This window comes from Manacus candei, unplaced genomic scaffold (genome assembly GCF_025592945.1).
Source record: "Manacus candei isolate 608988 ecotype Guabito, Panama unplaced genomic scaffold, ASM2559294v1 h1tg000024l, whole genome shotgun sequence".
Classification (NCBI taxonomy): Eukaryota; Metazoa; Chordata; class Aves; order Passeriformes; family Pipridae; genus Manacus; species Manacus candei.
The window spans coordinates 9,202,423-9,223,729 of NW_026138072.1; the positions used below are offsets into that span (position 1 = coordinate 9,202,423).

A 21,307-nucleotide genomic window follows, 5' to 3' on the forward strand; every position below is an offset into this window, starting at 1 on the left:
GGAGTTTAGGGAGGAAGAACCCATTTTTAACCCACCTCAAAGTTCTCGGTAAACTGAGGCGTGTGTAACTTTGCTACCTGCCGTCGCTTGGCAGTGAGAGTCCTCCTGGAGGGAGTCGTGTCCGGCCACGAGCCACGGCCTCGGGAGGCGAGGGGCGCGCCTCAGGAGAGGCGGGATGGGCAGTGGCAGGGAGAACCCCTCCGCGCTCACGTCTGGTTCCGTTCCCACTCCCGAACCGTGCCGGCACCCGGGTTGTGCCCTGCCCCGCCTTCTGCACACCCCAGCGCTCCCTGCGCCCCGTCTGCAACCCGATACCAGCTCCGCTCTCCCCCGCGCTGGCTCCAGCCTGGCTTTAAATATTTCGAGCGGGAAGCCAGCCCCTCTCCTGCACCTCTTCCTCCTTCTCCCCCTCCTCTTCCTCCTCCTCCTCCACCCCTCTGCCCATTCTCCCCGCCTCCCCTCCCGAGTGGCCGTCAAGACCCGGCGGCGCGGCGGCCCCAGCCACTCCCACACCCGGGCGAGGGGTGGTGCGGCAGGAGCTGTCCAACTTTTCAGCACAGTTTCCCCGGAGCTTCCCGCAGGGAAGGCGGTGGCTGCCGCCCCTGCCCGCCCAGCGCGGCAGCCGGCAGCATGGAGGCAGAGCACGGCAGCGGCTTGTCCGCGATGCCCAGCGGCAGCGGCAGCGACGGCAGCAGCGACGGCGGCGGGGGCAGAGGGAGTCTCAAAGCCCCCAAGCATCTGTGGCGGCACGACCAGCACTACCCGCCGCAGCTGCGGCAGCACCAGTTCCTCCAGCACCAGCAGCAGCACCCCGGGCAGCCACCGCCGCCGACCGCATCGCGGGGCCGCTGCCTGGCGGGGGCTCGCGTCAGGCACCGCGGCTACTCCGATACGGAGCGATACCTCTACTGCCAAGCCATGGACCGCGCCTCCTACGCCATGGAGACCGGCCACCGGCCCGGCTTGAAGAAATCGCGGATGTCCTGGCCCTCCTCCTTCCAGGGACTCAGACGGTAGGAGCGGGTTTGGCCCGGCGCTCCGGCCGCGGGGGTGGGGGCGCGGCGGAGGGGCCGCTCTCGCGCCCGCCACGGCTGCTCCGAGCTGGGGGGCGGCGGGCGGCGGCGGCAGCCGCCGAGGTGTGGGCACAGCGGGATCGCCCGTCCGACCCGCCTCGCTCCCTGCGGCGGGAAGGAGAAGGAAGGGGGACCTCGCAGTTGCGGAGGTTCCGAAAGGGAGGTGGGGTCGGGATGGGCAGCCGTGCCGGGAAGCCCGGGCTGGGACGCTGCGGGCACCCCCTGGGCAGGGCTCGCCTGGAGCGGGCGTGACCGGGGCACGGGCGGCGCCGTGTCGTCCCATACACGCCTGTCTGTGCGTGGAAAAGCGGTCGCAAAACACGTGGGTGGGAGCGGGAAGGCGTCTGTGCCAGCACGGAGCCGTGAGCGGGCCGGGGAGCGCGGTCCTGTTTCCCACTGCCGCCCGGCTCCGCTCCGCTGCCTCCCCGCCTGCCCTCCTCGCTGGAGCTGCCCGAGCTCCCCGGGAACCCTCAGTGCTGGTACCGAGTGGGAAGGACGCCCATTAGTGTGATGTTCGCACAAAGTTAAAATAATGAGAGCTCAGGGAGCTGGGAGACAGTGTGGCAAATCCAGGGTTAGGGTCCTGTTAGTTTGAATGGGTTTAGTTGAGAAAATAGGCTAATGGTTTCTTAGCCAGAGGGAGGAGTCCGTCATCTACTAGTCTATTGTTCCCCGCTAAATGAGCTGTGGATTTATTTTTCAGGGTGTAGCTCACCAATGGCTATTTTGCCCTTGATGGCTATCACAGGCATCTGTTTTAAAATAAAATTCTCTGTCAAAATCAGTAGGATGTCGTATCTGAATGATCAATTTATTATTCAGTCTTCATTTTAGTAGCTGTAACCAATTCCTTTTAGTGGAAAGCCACACGCTTGCACTTGAATTTTAAGCAATCATTGTGAATAAAGGATTTATGGAGAGAATGGTGGGCAGAGGGGCAACACTTAATACTGAGTTACTCTGTAGATTTTTGATTTCCTAGATATTTAGATTTTTATAGTGTGATATGCTTGATGAATAAATAATAGAATCCTTTCTAAATGAAGATTGCTTTGTGTGTTTCTGTGGTACACACTGGATTCTTTATTATGGAGCCTTGGCCATAAATCTGAACAAGACATACTTGAATATTCACTGGCACTGTTAGATCTATCTCTACCTAATGTTGACTTCATTCCCACTTCAGATATAATTAGGAAATAAAGAGAGGTTTGGCAATTGTAAATTAGAACTGTATTTTCAAATCAGTAGTCTTTAAAATATGTCTTTTAATATCTTTGGTTTTCACGCAGCCATTCTGTTGATATACCTTTGTATCACTTGTGCGAACTCATGCTTGTCTGAAGTTAATGATGTTAAATTTTTCACCATGTAAGATTTGAAAACAGAAATCATATGCTTCAAAAATGAACAAATGTTCAATTTAAAGCTTTTTTTAATACATTCCTCTTTCCTTTATATGAAAATCCCTCTAGGTCTCTAGGGCTTTTGACCTTTAAGACTGAATGCATTTCTGTTTTTTAAATGCAAAGGATTTAATTTTTATAAATTATAATGGTTTGTTTGATTATATACAACATTATTCCATAAGTGATTTAGTTATTGACGAGATGCTAACTCCAGGTGGGAAGGCAGAGTACACGTACTGGGTTTTTTGTTAATATTTTAGGGCCACTTTAAATTTTAAATTACAATTCATATGGTGCCTATCTAAGTAAGAAATAAAAATTCAGTATGAACATAGTTTGGTTTTTTAAACTTCCATTCTTTTTATAAGTGCAAAAATATTTTGACAAAACATGCTGCTATAAAATTAAGAGAGGTCAGTGGATTTTATTTTATTTCTATGGGATTGGTAAATATGCCTCAGAAGTGCCTCCTTTTTAGAAGTAGTAAAACAAAGCAGAGTAAAATAGTCCAACATAATTCACCATTCCATGAGTTTCTTAGAATAAAATCTCATGGTGAAATGAAACAAATAGCTATAGTGTGGAAACACAAAGCACACTGTAACAAATTGCTTTACAAATATGTCCAAGAAATATCAGGAAAGGCTTGTCTTTGCAGAACTTTAATTTCAACTTTTTAGTCAACTGCTGGTTTGTTTGGGATTTTCTCATAAAAAGAAAAGCAAAATATCTTCTTAGTATTCTTGTAAAAGTGATGACTTTGGCAAAAAACCCCAATATTTTTGTGAAAGGCCTCTGTCCTTTTAAGTATTTCAGTTCCCCTTTTCATATTAAGATTTCTTCATATTTCTCCCTTATTTAGCCTCTTTCCAAAAAACCATTTCTGAGTGGATTCCCATGAATTTATCATGGTGTAGGTGACAAGCTTGTCTTTCAGAAGACTTCAAATTGCTCTGAATATTGTGTATAGAACTGTACAGAACTGGGCAAAATTGTGTATAGAAGTATGGAAAACACATCCGGTGTTAGGGATAGTATTAAACATTAACGTCTCAAATGCGCAAAAATTGTATCTATGAAATTGTTTCTGCAGAATTTGTTTTGTTTCACTCTAATAATTCTGAAAACATCAATGAAAACTATAATAGAACACTCAAGAAGCCAAATATACAGCTTTTAAGTATTTTCTATTTTAGGTTTGGTAGAGAACTTAAAAATATATGAGTTATATTTTTCAAAAGAAATGAGAAGAAATTACACATGTTAAACTTTAATTTAGAACTAACTAGTACAACTTTATTATTCAAACCGAAGAGACTTAACATTTAAAAGGCAAAATCAATTAACAAAAATTCTAAACGGAGCTAGTTGAAAAACACAATGTGCTTGTAGTCTGTGATATTAAGTATTATTTCTAATCTTTCTAATGCTTTCTCTTTGTGATCATCAGTAACTTTGTACACAACTTATTTAGTACAGTACTATATTTTCTTCAAGGAATACAGTGTCCTTTCATTATACAGAAGACTGTATCAGAATCATTGACCAATGTATTCTTCTTAAAAGTCAAGATTATTCCTGTATTTTCAAATGAGAAGGTAAGTGCTTTGAATTCATAGACATAAGAGCTATGCAAAAGCCAGAGGAGTCAAGAAGATAGCTGGCGCTATCTGTGATCGGCTTTTTTTGCCAGTTGTTTACTGTGTGGTCTTGTCCAAGTCAGTTAATCTCTCTCTGACAATGTTTTCTAATGTGTAAAATAAAACCAGAAATGGAGTAATTACAGGTTCATGTCAAAGATCATAGAATAAAAGGTACTATGTAATAATTAATAGTAGTAGTGGAATTGGGAAATACAACTCAAATAATTTTCCATTCAGTAGTGCAAAACATTCAGTGTAATAAATGAAGCTGTTCTGGTTATCTGCAAAAATTTCGGGCACCTCTATGTGCTTTGCACATTATTAGCATTATTGCATGGTCTATATACACAGTTTAGTTGTTTAAAAAAATCCTAGCATTTTTAAAGGCCATTAGTCATATGTCAATTAAATCATCCTGCCGTATCGTCTTTCTGTGTTCTATTTTTCACTACTGAAATTTCAGACTGGAAAAATAGAGAACAAACAGCACCAGTCCTAATACCAATAGCTGAGGAATTTCCCAGGATGTTGTATCCTTAAAATAAATCCTAATCTCTTAGAACTTTGACTTCTTTTTATCAGGTTTCCCAGACCATTATTATTTTACAATAGGTCTTCTGTAAATTTTATCTCAAGTGAAGTATTGATCTAGGCTTCTTCACAAAACCAACTTTTCATCTATACTTACACGCAAACCACTGCACAACAGTGAAGAAAAATTAGTCTTTTACAATCCAGGAATCCTTGTTCTTGTTCCCTATTGCTGTCCGTTTAAAAACCTACTTTGATAAGTGACCATTAAAATTAGTTGCTGTCAAAAAAAAATCTACTTGCTCTCTTTCCATTTCTTCTATGGTACTATGTCTAACCAGGTAGCATCCATTACTGCATTGGTTACAAATGTAGATTTGTATGATTATTTTTCTTGAAGTGTCAATCTTGCCTTTATACCACCCAGTAATTGTTAATAAACCAAAATAATATTCAAAATTGAATGCAGCATAATGTTTCAATTGTCCAGAGGCTTTTATTCTCTATTAAGAGCAGAAATGAGTTTTGTGTGTTAGTGTCTTGACTTTCTCAAGTCTGGAATATTTGTATGCCACTGTAATCGTTTATATAGATAAACCCTCAGGATTTGTTTCTATATATACAGCCACTGAAAAAATAATGGAATCTTTGCAAATCTTGGCAAACGTCTGTTTTTTTCTCCAATAAAATGCATACATCTTTCCATCCTAAACCCCATTCCTTCTTCCTGCTTGGTTTGGAAAGCTGTTCTTGGTCCATTATGTCCTAGCTAATTCCATACAAATTAAGGGAAAGGAAGAAGAATGTTTTCCAACTTACAGGCCCATAGATAATGCTCTCAGAATTTAGTAGCAGTGTCTAACTTAGAATTTTTTTGTTTACTTGGCAGTGTATTATTTCTTTGTTTACTACTGAGTAGTACTGGCAACCAAGATGTTAAGATAATTGGCATATGCTCTCTTTCCCTCAAAGATACAAATTAATTTTAAAGTTAGTAAACATTATTCAATTAATGTTCTTTGTGAATTGTCCATAAAGATAAATTAAATAAGAAACATATGTTGTAAAATGTTTTAAATAAGTGACTGTAAGGGTATTGTTTTTGTGTTGTGAAAGACTTACATTTTTTGATTGTTACTGTTGTGTGACCTGAAAAATAGGAATAATGTTATTTTCATGCTTCTAAAATTCACATAATCAAATATATTTAATATGAATATTGCTGAGAATGAATGGTTCAAATTTCTTAATTTAGTGAGTATAGATCTGGTAATTTAGCAGGACAGTCTCTTCATAATCAAACAGAGAATAATCAGGATTTAAACACTTTTTCTTTGGCATAGCCATATGAAGTTCTACCTTAAAATTATTAACATAACTGTTTAATGTATTCCTATTTTTAAAAGAGGTTTTAATATAGCAATATTATTTGAGTATTAGTAGAGTTGTCTGTTGAGCACACAGGCTCTTCGTGTCAGCTTAGTGGCTCTCATCTGATGCTTAGAACATGTGGAGACACCAGGTGTGCAGCTGAGGAGTAATTTATATGTAAATTCTGTGTAAAACAGTAAGTTCCTTAAAAATTAGTTTTAAATGGAATTAAATAATTTAACTACATGGTACACTTTGCTTAGAGAAGACTTTGGAGCTAGCGGGAAAACCTTTGAGATTATGCTGATGTGTTAAACCTACAAATGTGATAGGAAGCTGGGAACGTATAGGAAAGCAAGGCAATACTCTGACCACTAAATAGTTTGCCTTGGTGGACAAGTTCCAAGATTGAATTTTTTGCTACTGGAAGGCAAGAATTTAATGAAGAAAATGTGTTAGACAAACACCACTCCATGTGATTAGATAGGATGATTTGAATCATCCCAGTAGGTTGGTACTTGCCAACATGAAGAATGTCAACGTTCCTCTGCCAGTTTAGTCAGTACGAGGTATTTGACAGATCTAGAAAAGATGAGTGTTGCTACAAAGTTTATTCTCATGAACAAGAATACAGTTTATTTCTGAGAACAAGAGTTCTTTTTTGGTAATGGAGTGGATCATCACAATGTCACGATCAAATCTAAAATTCTTCCAATAATCTAGAGAAACTACATTTAGTAATGCTTGTTTGGACTGCATACTTAAAGGTGATAATAACACTTGTGAACAGGAATGAAAATATATAGGTAAGATTTTAAATTCTGTTATTATTTATTTGGAAGGCAGTAATCCTGTTACTTGCATCTCTTCCTTGACATTTTAAGGCCTTAATTATGTCTAGCATGGGTTACAGTAGGGGACCAGTATCTGTCAGTTGTTAGTAGCTAGGACTTGCCCCACTGTTGTTCATTCCCCAGATTCTTTTTGGTTGTTTCTCTCCTGTCTCCTGTGTCTTCCAAATGGCTTAATGTGTCCTGCTTTGAAGATGTCAAACTAACCCTTTAGCTTAAAACTGTGGCTGCTATTATGCATAAGTGCCTGGATACTTCCAGTTATTTTAAATAAGTCTGTATTACAGTGTTACACTACAGTATTTGCAACATAGTTTCTGGGTATCTTCAAGTACAGTAAAGAAAAATAGCTGCAGACTGATAATAAATAAGACAAGTCCACATGCTCAGTTAACTTAGTACATGCAAATATGAAAGGGCTAAACACAAAATAAAGACATATAGCACTATAGAATCATGGAATCATAGAATGATTTATGTTGGAAGGGGCCTCTGGAGGTCACCTGGTCTGAACTTTGCTCAAAGCAGATCTGTTAAGAACAGATTGCTCAGGGATGTGTTCCGTTCAGCCTTGAACATGCACAGGAACAGAGGTTTTACAGTCTCTCTGGACAAACTGTTGCAGGGTTTGACCACTTCATGGTAAAACATTTTTCAAATATCTAATCAGAATTTGCTATGTTCTGACTTGTGTTATTTGCTTCATTTTGTGAAGTACTTCCTTTGTGCACTTCCAAGAGATGGGTTGTATCTTCTTTGCATCCTCTCCCTGATCAGGGAGGTAGCATAGTTCTCTGGGTGCAAGATCACTAGTGTGGAGTAGCAATTCCACAGGTCTACTTTAAAGTCTAGTGGTGGAAGTGTTATTTTCCAGTGCTGTTTATTACCTACACAATGTTCCTTATTTAATTTGCGTAGACTATCCCCTCGCTCTCTTTCTCCTTGTGAGAGACCTGTAGTCTCTTTCAAATTTTGGGGAGAGAGTTCAGCTGTGAGAATAATCAGAGGGAATAAAAATGAGAAAATAAAACTCTGATTTCCTATCAAATAATTTGTTGAGGATTTTAGTATCTCTCAGAGATGTTCCCACTCTTGCTCGTCCTACCTTGGCCAAGTTGATCTAAGGCCATACGACTCCAGACAGGAAAAATAAGCATGGTGGGAACAGTTTTCTCCAGGGCCATCCATCCATCCCTCTAATTCAAGAAATTAAAACACCTTGAAAAAAAACCTCATTCAAAAGTCCCTGGTCCAATACTTGAATCTATGCCTCTGACAGCTGAGCCTAACTTTCTGTTATTTCTACTATTCTAAGGTTTCGGTTTTTACACAATACAATGCCATGAATATAGGAGATTGCAAACTGGATCTTGAAACCCAATTATTTTCTTTTTTTTTTTTCCATTGCCATTATAACCTCTTCCAAAAGATATTTCCAAATCTGGCTTCCCTGAAAAATAGGTCCATTGCTTCTGGACTGTACAGTGCAGAAAAACTGCTCATAAGCTCATCTCAAACAACAAAAGAGGACTATAGAGGGGAAAAAAAGTGCAAAAATCTACCATCTTTGAGGACTTGAAAATCCTTAGGAAATTCAAAATATATGGAATGAGAGTTTAGCTTAGTTTAGTTATTCCTCCTAGAAAAAAGTCTTAGAGCATCATTCCCATAGGAAAGTAAATGTGTAAAATTAGTGCTTGGTCATATATGAGGGAGGTTAATCAAAATCACCACATTAAAAAATCTGTGAGTAAAGAGATATTTGGATGTGTATTTGAACACACATATATAATGACAGCCAAAACACATTCACCCATAGAGAAATCAGTCCAGCTGTTGAATAAAGTTAGGGAGGTTCAATTAATAATATAAGTTTATATTAAATACTGAGAGCAGAGTTTCAGGAGAATATAATGTGCTGCAAAGCTGTGCTCACAGGATCTGAGAGTTCATGAGGAAAAGGTATATAATAGTCTCTCTCTCTCTGTGTATATATGTATACTCTTCTAGGATGTGTTCTAACAGAGGGATGAAAATTTCCTGTCAGATTCTGAAACTGAGAAATCATTGGATGATCATCACTCAGCTATCACTACAGTTTATCACACTTACGTTTTGACATGTGGTCATGTTCACTTGTTTACAGCAGATGAACATAAAAAGTCATGGGAGTCAGAGCAGATGCTATTCAAATAACCTTTCCTGTTTTGTAAAGGTAATTTTGTATTCATCTTTCTTTTCAATTATTAGCTTTAAACTCATCATTTTAAGTAACACTCTAAATTTCCTCTATTTTTTTTTACTTATTTTTTCTCTCCACTTAGGAAGTGGCATAGCACCAAGTATTTCAAGGGAAGAGTTGGATTCTCAAGAAACAGTGAAGTGACTTTTTGTAGAAGTTAAAAGAGATGCTACTAGTGAGAAAATGTGGCAGTATATGGAAGGAGGGTAAACATTCTCTTTAACACTTCTACTCGCTTTTATAATACCAAATAAAAAATATCACAAATTTAAGACTGTGATTTTTTTTGCAGATGCAGTTGTAGGTGCTCTCTTTCTCTCTCTCTTTCTCTCTCTCAAACACTTGAGATATCATTAAATAAAATATTAGTAATGTCCCATCTAATGATAGGATAATGATGTAAAGGACTGCTGGATGTATATATGTGCTACAGGAACTTACGTTCATTTAATTTCCCTCAGTCCACTTATAAACCTTAGATTATCAGCAAATCCATTTCTCTATGCACCAATGTTCTAAGAATTCTTAGGCATAATCTGTGCTTGGCTGTGAGAATAAAAACAGTCTACACTTAAGATAGGTATTTTGATATATCTACATAGTGTATAGGGTTTTCAGTATGTGAGGAGAAGAGTGCCTCTGAGACATTACAGAAATCTCACCTAAAGATCTATCTTTTTTATCAGTTAGCAAGGAATACTGTATAGCATAAAACCTAAATTACTCAGGTATTCACCTGAATTTCTGTTTTCTTTTGGTGTGATTTACAAAAATGCAAAAGAAATTGATAGTTTTTACCAATAGCAACACTCTGAGAACACTAAGAAACAAAGAAAATGGAGGAGAGAGATAGAAATTGGTTTGAGGAAACAGAGCCCACCACTAAATCTTCACTAAAATTGTCTCACCATCTTTTGGCCGCTGCTTTGGCTTCCATCAATCTATCTCCACAGTGATTTGTTGACTTTCCTTAGGAACTAAATAAATTTACAGTCATGCTTATTGACTGTAACTAGCAGTTACAAACAGTAACAGGAAAGGTGTTCAGCTGGAAAATGTAAATTTTTCTAGTATAGCCAACACAGCAGTTTAGGTGTATGGCAGGAGTTTGTTCTGAGCAAAGTAGTTTTCCTCCCAGCTCATACTGTCAGAAGCTCTACACCTTCAGGAAAATACAAAGAAGTTGGTTTCCCATGTTGGTCTTCTGAAGACTATCAGATTTCCTTAAATTAAGGAGGATTTCTTATTAACAGTTAATTTTTTCTTTGGAAATATTCTGCAATATCTCAAAGTTACTTTATGTTAAAGGCATAGCAGACCTTTTATGTATATGGATTTTAAAACTGGATGGTGATAATATCTTCTATTTATTGGCTTAGAATCATAAAGTTGGGAGAGATTTTGCAGTTAGAATAGAACTCATAACAGAATCAGCTACAGCTGTGGCAGATCTTTTACTTATTTTTTTTCTTTTTATATCATATTTTTAGAGTCTTAATCTGGTTGTTTCTGTCTTCTACACTCTTTCCATTTCTGATCCATACCTTTCATTACATAACATGCCCAAAACTATTCAAAACCTTCAGCTAAGGAAATGCTAGAAGTGGATAGAGCAGAGGCATAGCTTAAGTGTTCTGAAAAGTATGCCTCTGTATATTTATCCTAGTTTGATGATTGATCTTTTTTTCCCAACAGCATGGCAATGGTCTATCATAATTGGCTTCTAATGCACAGTAACCTGAAATGCTTTTCAATAGAACTGCTGCCTAATCTTGTAGTTTCCCCCAGTTGTATGTTGCTGCAAATCCTGTGATGATACACAGACATCAAGCACTTCTTTGAGCTCATGAGGCATGAAAAATGACTATAATTAAAACAGCTATATTTTTATAATGCAACATGTAGTATTGAGTCTGTAGGAAATCTTGTTAGATTGTTAAAATTTTTGATGCAACATGTAGTGTTCTGTAAACAACCAGATGAAAAGCTTGTGACTTGATAGTCCCATTGAAATAACAGGCAAACATTGATACCATAGTGGTAGAAGTGTTAGTGTAGTGTAAAGTGCGGGGTAGTATAAAAATAAAATGCAGGGTTGTTTTTTTATTTTTAGTGAGAAATGCATACGAAAAGAAAACAAAGTAAGGAAGTAACATAAAGTGTCTCTTTTCCTGGGGTGAAATATGCAGCAAATAATTAAATTATTCATTGTGAAATTTTATGTACATTAAACAATGAAGCAGTAAAGCATAATCTGCATGAATGGAAACAACTGACTAATCCTTACTTGGATCACACTCAGAAGCAAATTTATATCAGCAAACTTTCTACTCTAAAAGTTTTCTATACCCTTGTCCAGAGTGTACATTAAATTTTCTTAGATCCATTAACTTTTAATGACCATAAATGTGGTTGAAAAATTAATGAATGGACCCAGAAAAAAATAACATTATCAAATACGGCAAATATTTTTTATATTGTTTTAGAAAACCTTGATGCCCAAAATGCAATTTATAGTATTTGATTCTACCTCTATTTAAAGAACCCCTCTTTTGTTAATTTTATAGCTGCACTTAGTAAGGGTAAGGAAACTTGAAGTGTAATTTGAAACACAGGTCAGAGAAAAAAATTGGTTTGAGCAGGCAGTAACAAAACTTAAAGAACAAGGAAATTAAACTGGTACAGAAACCTAGAGAAATGAGAAGACTAAAACACATGCAAATGTTTTCTGTCTTCAAACCACATGATATTAAATATTTTTATTGGTTCATAAATTGGATATTAGCTGAGAAATTCACATGTTGATTACACATCACAGAACTTAACCACTGAAATTCTTGCTTTAGATACATTTAGATACATCTGGTTTTTAGGTTATGCATTATTACCATGTACCAGATAGTGAAAGGGAAATGTTTCTGCTTCTGTGTCTACCTTCTCTTCCAAGAGCTATGTTTAATAAAATTTACCTTTTTAGACTTTTCAACAGGGAGGTGATAAGACCAAGAGTTCCCAGAGCACTGCTGTCTTTACAAGCTTGTGTATTAGGAAAATGCCTCGTCTGTTAGAACTAAAAAGACTTCTGGCTTAATACGAACCCTAACATTGCAAATTCAACTTTATGACTTGTTTGCGCTTCTTATCAAAAGAAAGAATCAAGAGAGTTACGAAATATACAATTCAAATGGTCCTAACATTTTTTAGCTGTATAGTTTTATTCAGTTAAGAAAGAGAATGCTTTTTCAAGATCCTGCTTTGTGACAGCAGGGATTATGGTCATTAGCAGTGTGATATGATGGACCGAACATATGTTTGAAATGCAGAATATCAAATTCTAGTACTAATTTCCCACCATTCTTGATACAGTTCAAATGTACTGAAGTGTGAATTTTTAAGTTTTCCACATTCTTGATTCTCCATTTGCACCCTAATTTGTAGTTCATAAAAAAGATTGTTACAGTCTTTTAGATGGAAAACATTTCCACCACTTTAAATTAAAATAATTACTGAAAATTGATAATGAATCTCAATATGAACTTCCTCAGGTTCCTAAGAGTTGAATGTATTATGAACTTAGTGATTATTTAAAACCATGTGGAATTGCTCTCTTGCCAAAAACAAGCTTAAAGTGAATGGCAACCTCTAGGGTAGAGCACCCTTCTGCAGTTGCATATTCAGCAGAAAAAGAAATGAAGATGCCAAGACATCCTGTGCTTTGTGTTGGTTTCCTAAGTGCAAAGAGTTCAGTAGAACAGGTGTAAATTCCTCATTGTCTGATCCCCACATTTATATCTCTGGCTGTAAGGAAGGTTATGCCCAGCTGTATCCACTCTTACCACACATATGAAAATGCCATAAGAATATAAAATATATATGTGATAATGTATTCCTGAGCATGAAGAAAGGATGTTTAAACACAGCCTAAGGCACTGTTGCTGTTCGGTTTTCAAAGTTCTTACCACGATATACATGTAAAAGTGCATCTCTTGAGCAGAACTTAACACAAACACAGCTGATGAATGTTGAATAGTTTCTAAGTGTTGAATTCCACTTTCTTCTCTATTATTCTAGGTAATAATGATGATTTACCAATTGCATATTAAGCATATACCATTTTCCTTGCTTCCAAGACATTGTTTTCTTCTAAGACTTACATAGCTATTTTGTTTATGACCCAGATCATATTAATATTAAGGATGGTAGCAGAGAGAAAAGAATAGGTTACTTTCAAAATGCTTAATTTCACTTGTGATCATATCATCACATACTTAGCATCTCTTTTTTGTAATTTATATATTATTAAATTTGATTCTCTCTAAGTTTAATTTTATGTTATGTAATTTAAGAAAATAATTTCATATTTAGAATGCTGTTTTAAATTTAAAAAAATATTTTCTGAAAACTGTAGGTAAAATAACTGCTTTCTCAGTAATTCCTAAAATCCACATTAATAAAATCCAGTGCACTGATTAAGTTATTTTGGTATATTTTAAAGGAACTGGATCAAAACCAGAGAATTTATAGTGTTGTGTTTTTATTATAGAATTTTTTATGTTGGAAAAAACCCTTAAGATCCTTTAATCCAAATCCTTATAGGACTTGTGCTCCAGACCCTTCTCCAGTTCCATTACCCTTCTCCAGCGCCTCAATGTCTCTCTTATAGTGAGGGGCCCAGAACTGGACACACTTGGCCTTGTTGTACCTCATACAACTGGCCTCAGCCCATCAATCCAGCCCATCCCTCTGCAGAGCCTTCCTGCCCTCCAGCAGGTCAACACTCCTGCCCAGCTTGGTGTCACCTGCAAGCTGACTGCAAGCAGATTTGACCCTCTTGTCCAAATCATCAATAAAGACATTAAACGGGACTGGCCCTGATACTGAGCCCCTGGGAACACCACTGGTGACCAGCTGCCAGATAGATGTAATTCCATTCACCACCACTCTCTGGGCCAAACCATCCAGACAGTTTTTAACCCAGTGAACATTGCACCTGTCCAAGCGACAAACAACTGGTTTCTCTAGGAAAATGGTGTGGAAAATGGTGTTAAAGGCTTTACTAAAGGCAAGGCTGATGACATCCACAGCCTCTCCCTCACTCACTAAGTAGGTCACCTTGTCATAAAAGGAGATCAGGTTGGTCAAACATGACCTGCCTTTCCTAAACTCATGCTGGCTTGTCCCAGTCCTCTTGGTAGTCCTGGGCATGCCATATGATGGCACTCAAGATGATCTGGTCCGTGACCTTTCCTGCACCAAGATCAGTCTACCAGGCCTGTAGTTCTCTGGAACCTCCTTCTGACCTTCCTTTAGAGGGACATCACATTTGCCAACCTCCAGTCAACTGGGACCTACCTGGTTGACCAGGATAGCTGGTAAATGATGTAAAGTGGCTTGATGAGCACCTTTGCCAGCTCCCTTGGTATCCCTGGGTGAATTCCATCTGGCCCCATAGACATGTGGGTATTTAAGTGGTCTAGTTGATGGCTGAACATTCCTTCTTGGATTATGGGGGCTTCATTCTGCTCCCCATCCTTGTCTTCCAGCTCAGAGGGCTGGAAGAACCCAAGAACAATTGGTGTTACTGGTAAAGACTGAGACAAAGAAGGCATTAAGTGCCTCAGCCTTTTTCTTATCCTTTGTCATTATGTTTTCCCCTGCATCCACTAAAGGATGATGATTCTCCTTGGCCTTCCTCTTGTTGCTGATGCATTTATAGAAACAATTTTTTTTTTGTCTTTTACACCAGTAGCCAGATTAAGTGCTAGCTGGGATTTGGCCCTTCTAATTTTTTCCCTGCATTACCACACAATATCACTGTAGTCCTTTAGAGTTGCCTACCCCTTCTTCCAAAGGTGATAAGCTCTACTTTTTACTCCCAGAGTTCCAGCCAAAGGAATCAGGATAGACTATGTTTGATAAAATATATTTATCCTACATAAATAAAGATTTAATTATATTAATTTAATCTTATTATATAACTTATTTACTATATAGAACAACTAGTATAGTAAACACATTGCTGGTGAAAACCATTTAATTTGGGGTTTTGATTTATAAATATGTTACATAGATGGACGTTAAAATATGTAAAAATATAATTTATATCTTTCACATTATTAGATTTTGAAACTAGCACAAACTTTTCTCCATTTTCTTAGGAAAAATTCCTGATTTCTGAAATGCATGGCACCTTGTGGATATTGAATACATTTCATTTTATGTGCATAGAATGTAGCTGGTTATTCAAAGTAATTTAAATCATTCTTTTATAAAGGCACAATATTAAATTTTAAAAGCCAGAAAATGTTAAATTTTAAAAGCCAGAAAATGTGTATTACTTTCAAAACTGACTCAGTAACACAAAGTGGTTATTTATGTCCTTTCTGTATGTCATTTCTGTTATCATGCTATGATTGCCTTGGTTTTGGTGGCATTGAAGCCTCAAACAGAATGATGAGTCATTCCAAAGATCAAATTATCCTGTAATAAGCTGAAGATCACAGAATTTAGCTATATGTAAGAAGATTGCAGATGCAAGGAAAAGAACTTATGGGCAACTTAACCTAGATCAGAATTCCAAGGCATCCCAAAAAGGTTTCCTTCCATAGATGAAGTTTCTTGTCACTTCAAACTGTGGAGACAAGCATCTCAGCTAGAATGTCGTGGAATATTGGGTCAGCACAGGAAATCAGTGTTTTAGTATTTACATAAAACAGTGTAGTTCTAAAATTCCAATAACTGTTGATACTGAAAAAGCATCACCTTCTGATTATGTTCATTCTCTGAAGGGAAACATTTTTCCAAGTCATTCCATAAGCACTGTATATCTTTTAAATTACATGAACTTCAATTTCTGCTTCCATTGATTTTGTAACTGCTTCTGAGTTATATTAATTTCTGTATGATCTGTCAGCACATCTCTCTCTTCGTACAAACAGAAGGGTATCTGAGTGGGAAGAATGTGGTAGAGTCAGATAAAATCACCTTTTTTTTTTTTTTTTCATTTCTTAGGAGGAACCTAATGGATCTTTGGGAAAATATTAAAATTTAACACCAGAGAAATTTGTGTGTTCTCCAAGTGGTGCAGATGCTAATTTTGGGTGGCTTTTGTTTCAAAATGCTATAATATTTTTGCTGTTTCTCTTTTTTTCATCAGGGGATGTCAGTCCTTACTTTTGATATTGAAGGATTATTTTATTACCTGTCATCTTAATAGGTTTAATGTATGGTAGAATGTATGGTTTGCAATTAAATCTACAGTGCTCAATCCCCTGTTGAACTGTTTGACTGGTCAGGCTTAATAACTTTAAGCCATGTTCATGTAGAATATTATCAATATTTTTGAAGATATCACAGGAAAGCAGCCACTCCAGTGTAGAGTAAGGGGTTAGTTTTGAAATTGCTCTATGGTGGATTTCTCCCTAGCTGAAAGAAAAGAACATTTTCAGCTTATTTGAAAATTTAACATATGTTAATTTAGAGTTGGTATCCTGAACTGATTTCGAAGTGGGAGTCATCATAGAGGAAATAAGAAGTAGATAAGGAGGGAATAAGTAATGACCAATCTTGAAAATGAAAGGAGCAGCTTCTATTTGATGCTATAGAAAGGGGAAAAAGCAGGGGAATGCACCAAAGGAGACAGAGATCTTGAAGAAATTGATTAGGTAATTTTCTTTGCAGCAGCGTTCTACATGAATAAAGTAGATATAATTTAATAAGACTCTGTATGTTAATGCTATCTTTGCAGATGAATAGGAAAAGTTGCATCCAAAATGGGTTTTTCTTTTCAGTGTGCACCTATTACCTCGCACAGAACACCCCTGAACAAGTATCAGTTACAGGATGTATTCATACCCTTAGGCAGCTACACTAACTTTTGTTTAGTTCACAGAATCATAGAATGTCCTGAATTAGAAAGGACCCAAAAGGATCATTAAGTCCAGCTCCTGACCCTGCACAGGACAGCCCCAAGAATCACACCATTTACTTGAGAACATTGTCCAAACACTTGTTGAACTCTGGCAGGCTTGGTACTGTAACCACTTCCCAGAGGAGCCTATTCCAGTGCCCAACCACCCTGTGGGTGAAGAATCTGTTTTTAATATCAAACCTAAACGTCCCCTCACAAAACTTCAGGCCATTCCCTTGGGTCCTGTCACTGATCACCACAGAGATGAGACCAGTGCCTGCCTCTCCACTTCCCTTTGTGAGAAAGTTGTAGAGTGCTCTGAGGTGTCACCTTAGTCTCCTTCAGGCTGAAGCATCTTTGCACCATCTTATCTCAACCATGTATACAGGAGTTGTGCATGATATGAATTTATTTTGGGAACTCTGTAGGCTCAAAGCCATATGTATGTTTCTCTAGTAGTTGTTGCCTTTTATTTTCTATATATTTTTCTAAATATTTGTATTTTATAAAATATTTCAGTTAGAACATTATAGGATAATTTTAGATAAATTTGAAATGGTACGTTAACTGTTATCCATTTGCATGAGAAATATGAAAAAAAGCCCTCCCGGCATGTCTGGATTGTGCCTATTAGTAACAGAAAAATACATCTCCAGATATTTTCATAGTATGTGCCGTACTCCAGTGAAACCCCATGTTTCTTTTGCGAGGATGGTCTGTTCTTTCATCAACATGTGGGTGATGATTGTGCTCAACTGTTTGAGAATGAGACTCCTACACTGGCGTGTGCACCTAAATGAACAGTCCCACAACTCCTTAGATGGAATTGGTAAAGCGATTTTATTGTAGGGGCTGCCCCAGACAGGGCACAACTGAACAGGCTGGGAGGAAGAATAGAAAAGCCTTGAACACAAAATGGCTCCAGCCTTATATCCCCAAGACAGGGAAGGTGCCAGAACAAGGGGAGGAGTTAAGGCAGAGCATGCAAATCATAACCATATAAGGAAAAAACAAAAATATGCATAATACTGCGGCAAAATTCAACCAATCAGAACACAAGAATCAAATACACAGGGAAAAAGGTATAACATATACAAAACCATACAATGACAATCAATCAAATACAGAATTTATAATTTTCAATCCCTCAACACACTGGTATGTTTTTATCATATTGTGGCATGTTCTGTTCTTATTTCTTCAAAACCGTCTCTTTCAGGCCTTCTTTGCTAACATTAATGTCCTGATAATCAGAGGAATTGCACAAACTTGATTTATCACAGGGATACCTTGAGAAGTATCATGTATTTGTGCAACTGTTATAAACCATTTTTATCTGTGCTTTCTTTTATTTTCTTTGCAGTCAGTGATGTTCTCTGCTTTCAGTGATATAACAAATATATTTTCCCACACTTGACTGAGGAAAGAACTGCAAGTAATTCATTTACAGTGAAGTGGGGTTGCAAACCTAGACTTTTCTAGCACACTGCAGAGGCTATAGCATGCAAAGTACTTCAATTATTCATAAAACCCTCACCAAACTCCCATTTTGAAGATTCAAAAAATTACTTGCACTTGGATTGTCAGCTAAAATGGAAGAATGCACAAAATATGACTTTAGTTTTCATAGAAATTTAAAGTTTCTTTTAGAATTAAGACAGAATAATTTCTCAGTGAGATGATAACCGAGGAAACATTGCAACTATTTTGGCAAAGTGACAATATAAACCCTACATATAAGTTTAATTCTCAGCAATTAGTTAATACAGTTTTATGCAATGGCTAAATAATAGACACTATGGTTTTGTATACCTAAAGGTATAGTACTGTTCATACAGGCTTTGTTCAGCACATAAAACCTGCTTCACCTTTACATTCATTCAAATGATAAAAAGGGTGTCAGAAATTTGGGCTCTTTGGCAATTATCTATCTTTAAGAACATTTTCAATACAGTGAGTCTTGTGATATATAATATTCAGGTAGATAGGCTTGGCAGGAAGTTTTTTTCATATATCTTATTCTTCTGGTCTTATTATATTTCTGGAAATATACAATATTCATATGTGTATATATGTGTTATCTGAACACTCATGTGCATGTATGATTCTGGTGATTTTTTGAAAGTAGATAAAAAGACCAGTAAGAGAGATGTTGTAAAAGTAAGTTAAATGTCTATACAAACAGCTATTCTATGTTGGTATTAAGACTAATTGCACTGCTTTCATTGTCTGTGTCTCTGTGAAGCAGGGACATTCTACTGTCTCTATGTATAAACTTTAATAAAAAATATAGATTCAGTAATACTCAATAGATAAAATACAAAATATCTTGAGACTAAGAAATGTATATTAAGTATGCCATTGACACCGCAATTAAAGTGGAGATTAAATATACAGGTGAGAAAAAATAGTTGGAAGAAACTGAAATAAAGTAAATCAGTAGCCACTTTTTAGACAACTAGGTTTAACAGACATACAAGTTCTACACTTTCACTAGATGGGAAATCTAGCAAAAACAATTTTTTCTTTAGGGATCAATTTTAAATTCCATATATGTAATTTAGTCTTGCAGTCGCTGTATAAAAACAGGTTTGATAAACACAGCTGTAAAAGTAATTTCTTGTAAATTGCAGAGATATCGGGATTTTCTCTGTTCTCTGCTTTGATTATTTGGCATACGAAGTGGTGAGCAAGAAAGAGAGAAATATTACTTTCTAAACCTGCACTCTGAATTCCTACAAGTAATGAGAAAAATGGGACATGCATCATTTTTGTGTTCCAAAATTCACCTTACAGACCATGAAAGAGATCTACTCAGAGAATGGTTATGAATCACAGGTACTGTCAAGCTACCTATTATGCAATTATATATGGCTCTGCATATAAGAAAGGAAACTCTAAGTCCCAGTCCCATTTGATTATGATGTTGATAATTTCTGAAGAAACATTTCCTCAGTGTTTTTTCCCCAGTTTCACTAGAAACATAGAATTCCTTTAAAAGTGCATGTGAATGGCCAGTTTTGCCAAATATGAATGTGTTTTGTTTTCTCCATTATACCTTGTTTTTTGATAGCAAGTTCTGATCACTGTTCACTTCCTTGCTACTTAATGTGGAATTGACAAACCTGACCCCCCCCAAACCTGTAGCTGGGTAATCTGAAATCACCTTAGTTAAAGGATAAAATTTCGAGATGATAAACAGTTCTAAGAGAGAGTTGCTATTTTCCAAAATCTAAATATTGTATGATATCCGAATGTGTATCATATGTACTCCTTTTTTTTTTTTTTTTAGTGACAGGACATATTATGCAGAACTAGTTATAGTTATGTGTTTGCACTGAAATCCACTACTTATGCTGTGTTACTGGTAGTGTTGCCAAATGACAGTGTAATGCATACTGGGAGGTGTTCTATACAGGGAGAGGGTATGCTGTCTGAAGACTAGAGAGGAAGTACCTTACTTAGAAGAACACCTTTCATTGCTTTACTTTTTGAAAAATCAATTTACCTACCACATTTTAAAACAAAACGAATTCTGCAAATCTCCCATGAAGAACTTTCTAGGTTTCTAACTACAAAGGAAGACAGCTATGGCAGAGGTTACTTTTGTAATGAGGTCGTTTACCCTAAGTACTGTTTTACCACCTTCAAATTGAAAGGCTAATGAAAGCTCTCTGACTTATACCTCGATCTAGACATCCATAGTAGGGTATAACATAAAACTGTAAAATACTGAACTGTGAAATGAGATACAGCTTTCCCCTCCCACCAGGCCTTTTATAGTTTTCAACAAAATGTTACTTTGTCTGGTACAACAAGTACCAACAGGTAGGTAATAGGAAATTTGTAAAATTTGATATTAAATGTCTGTGGAAGAGTGATGATACAATGTATTTGTAATTGTAAAAGTCTATAGAACACAGGATTCTTATATTTTTTACTATAAACTCATATGTGCACCTCTGTAGACGGCAACCTGTTGTATGACTGATATTTCCTTAAGCACTCAAGATCATGTGTTTCCCTAGAGAATGTTGTTCATTACGACATTTCATTTTTTATTGACAGTAATTATTCTTCCAGCTCACTGAAAAACAAGTTTGGAATACTTTACATGGAAATGATTACTTGCAGATACTGCCAAATTTTAGATATGTTTTCACATTACTAAAAAGTTTATGAGCTTCAGCTGCCAGGAATAAAGATAGAGAAATATTCTCTTACGTTAGTTTTGTATATTCCACTTTCTGTTGCTTATTGCCTTTTTACATTATAGTG

At 37.3% G+C, this 21,307-nt stretch overlaps 1 protein-coding gene across 1 annotated transcript in view; it reads left to right on the forward strand.

The window, feature by feature from the left end:
- The first annotated feature begins 531 nt into the window (after nucleotides 1-531).
- The window catches only part of PDE4D (phosphodiesterase 4D), a 386,722-nt gene continuing 365,946 nt past the window's right edge, over nucleotides 532-21,307 (forward strand). The window contains exon 1 of the mRNA XM_051788281.1: nucleotides 532-1,013. Coding sequence (XP_051644241.1) covers nucleotides 631-1,013 — 383 coding nt within the window. The 5' untranslated portion in view covers nucleotides 532-630. The remainder of the gene's footprint in view (nucleotides 1,014-21,307) is intronic.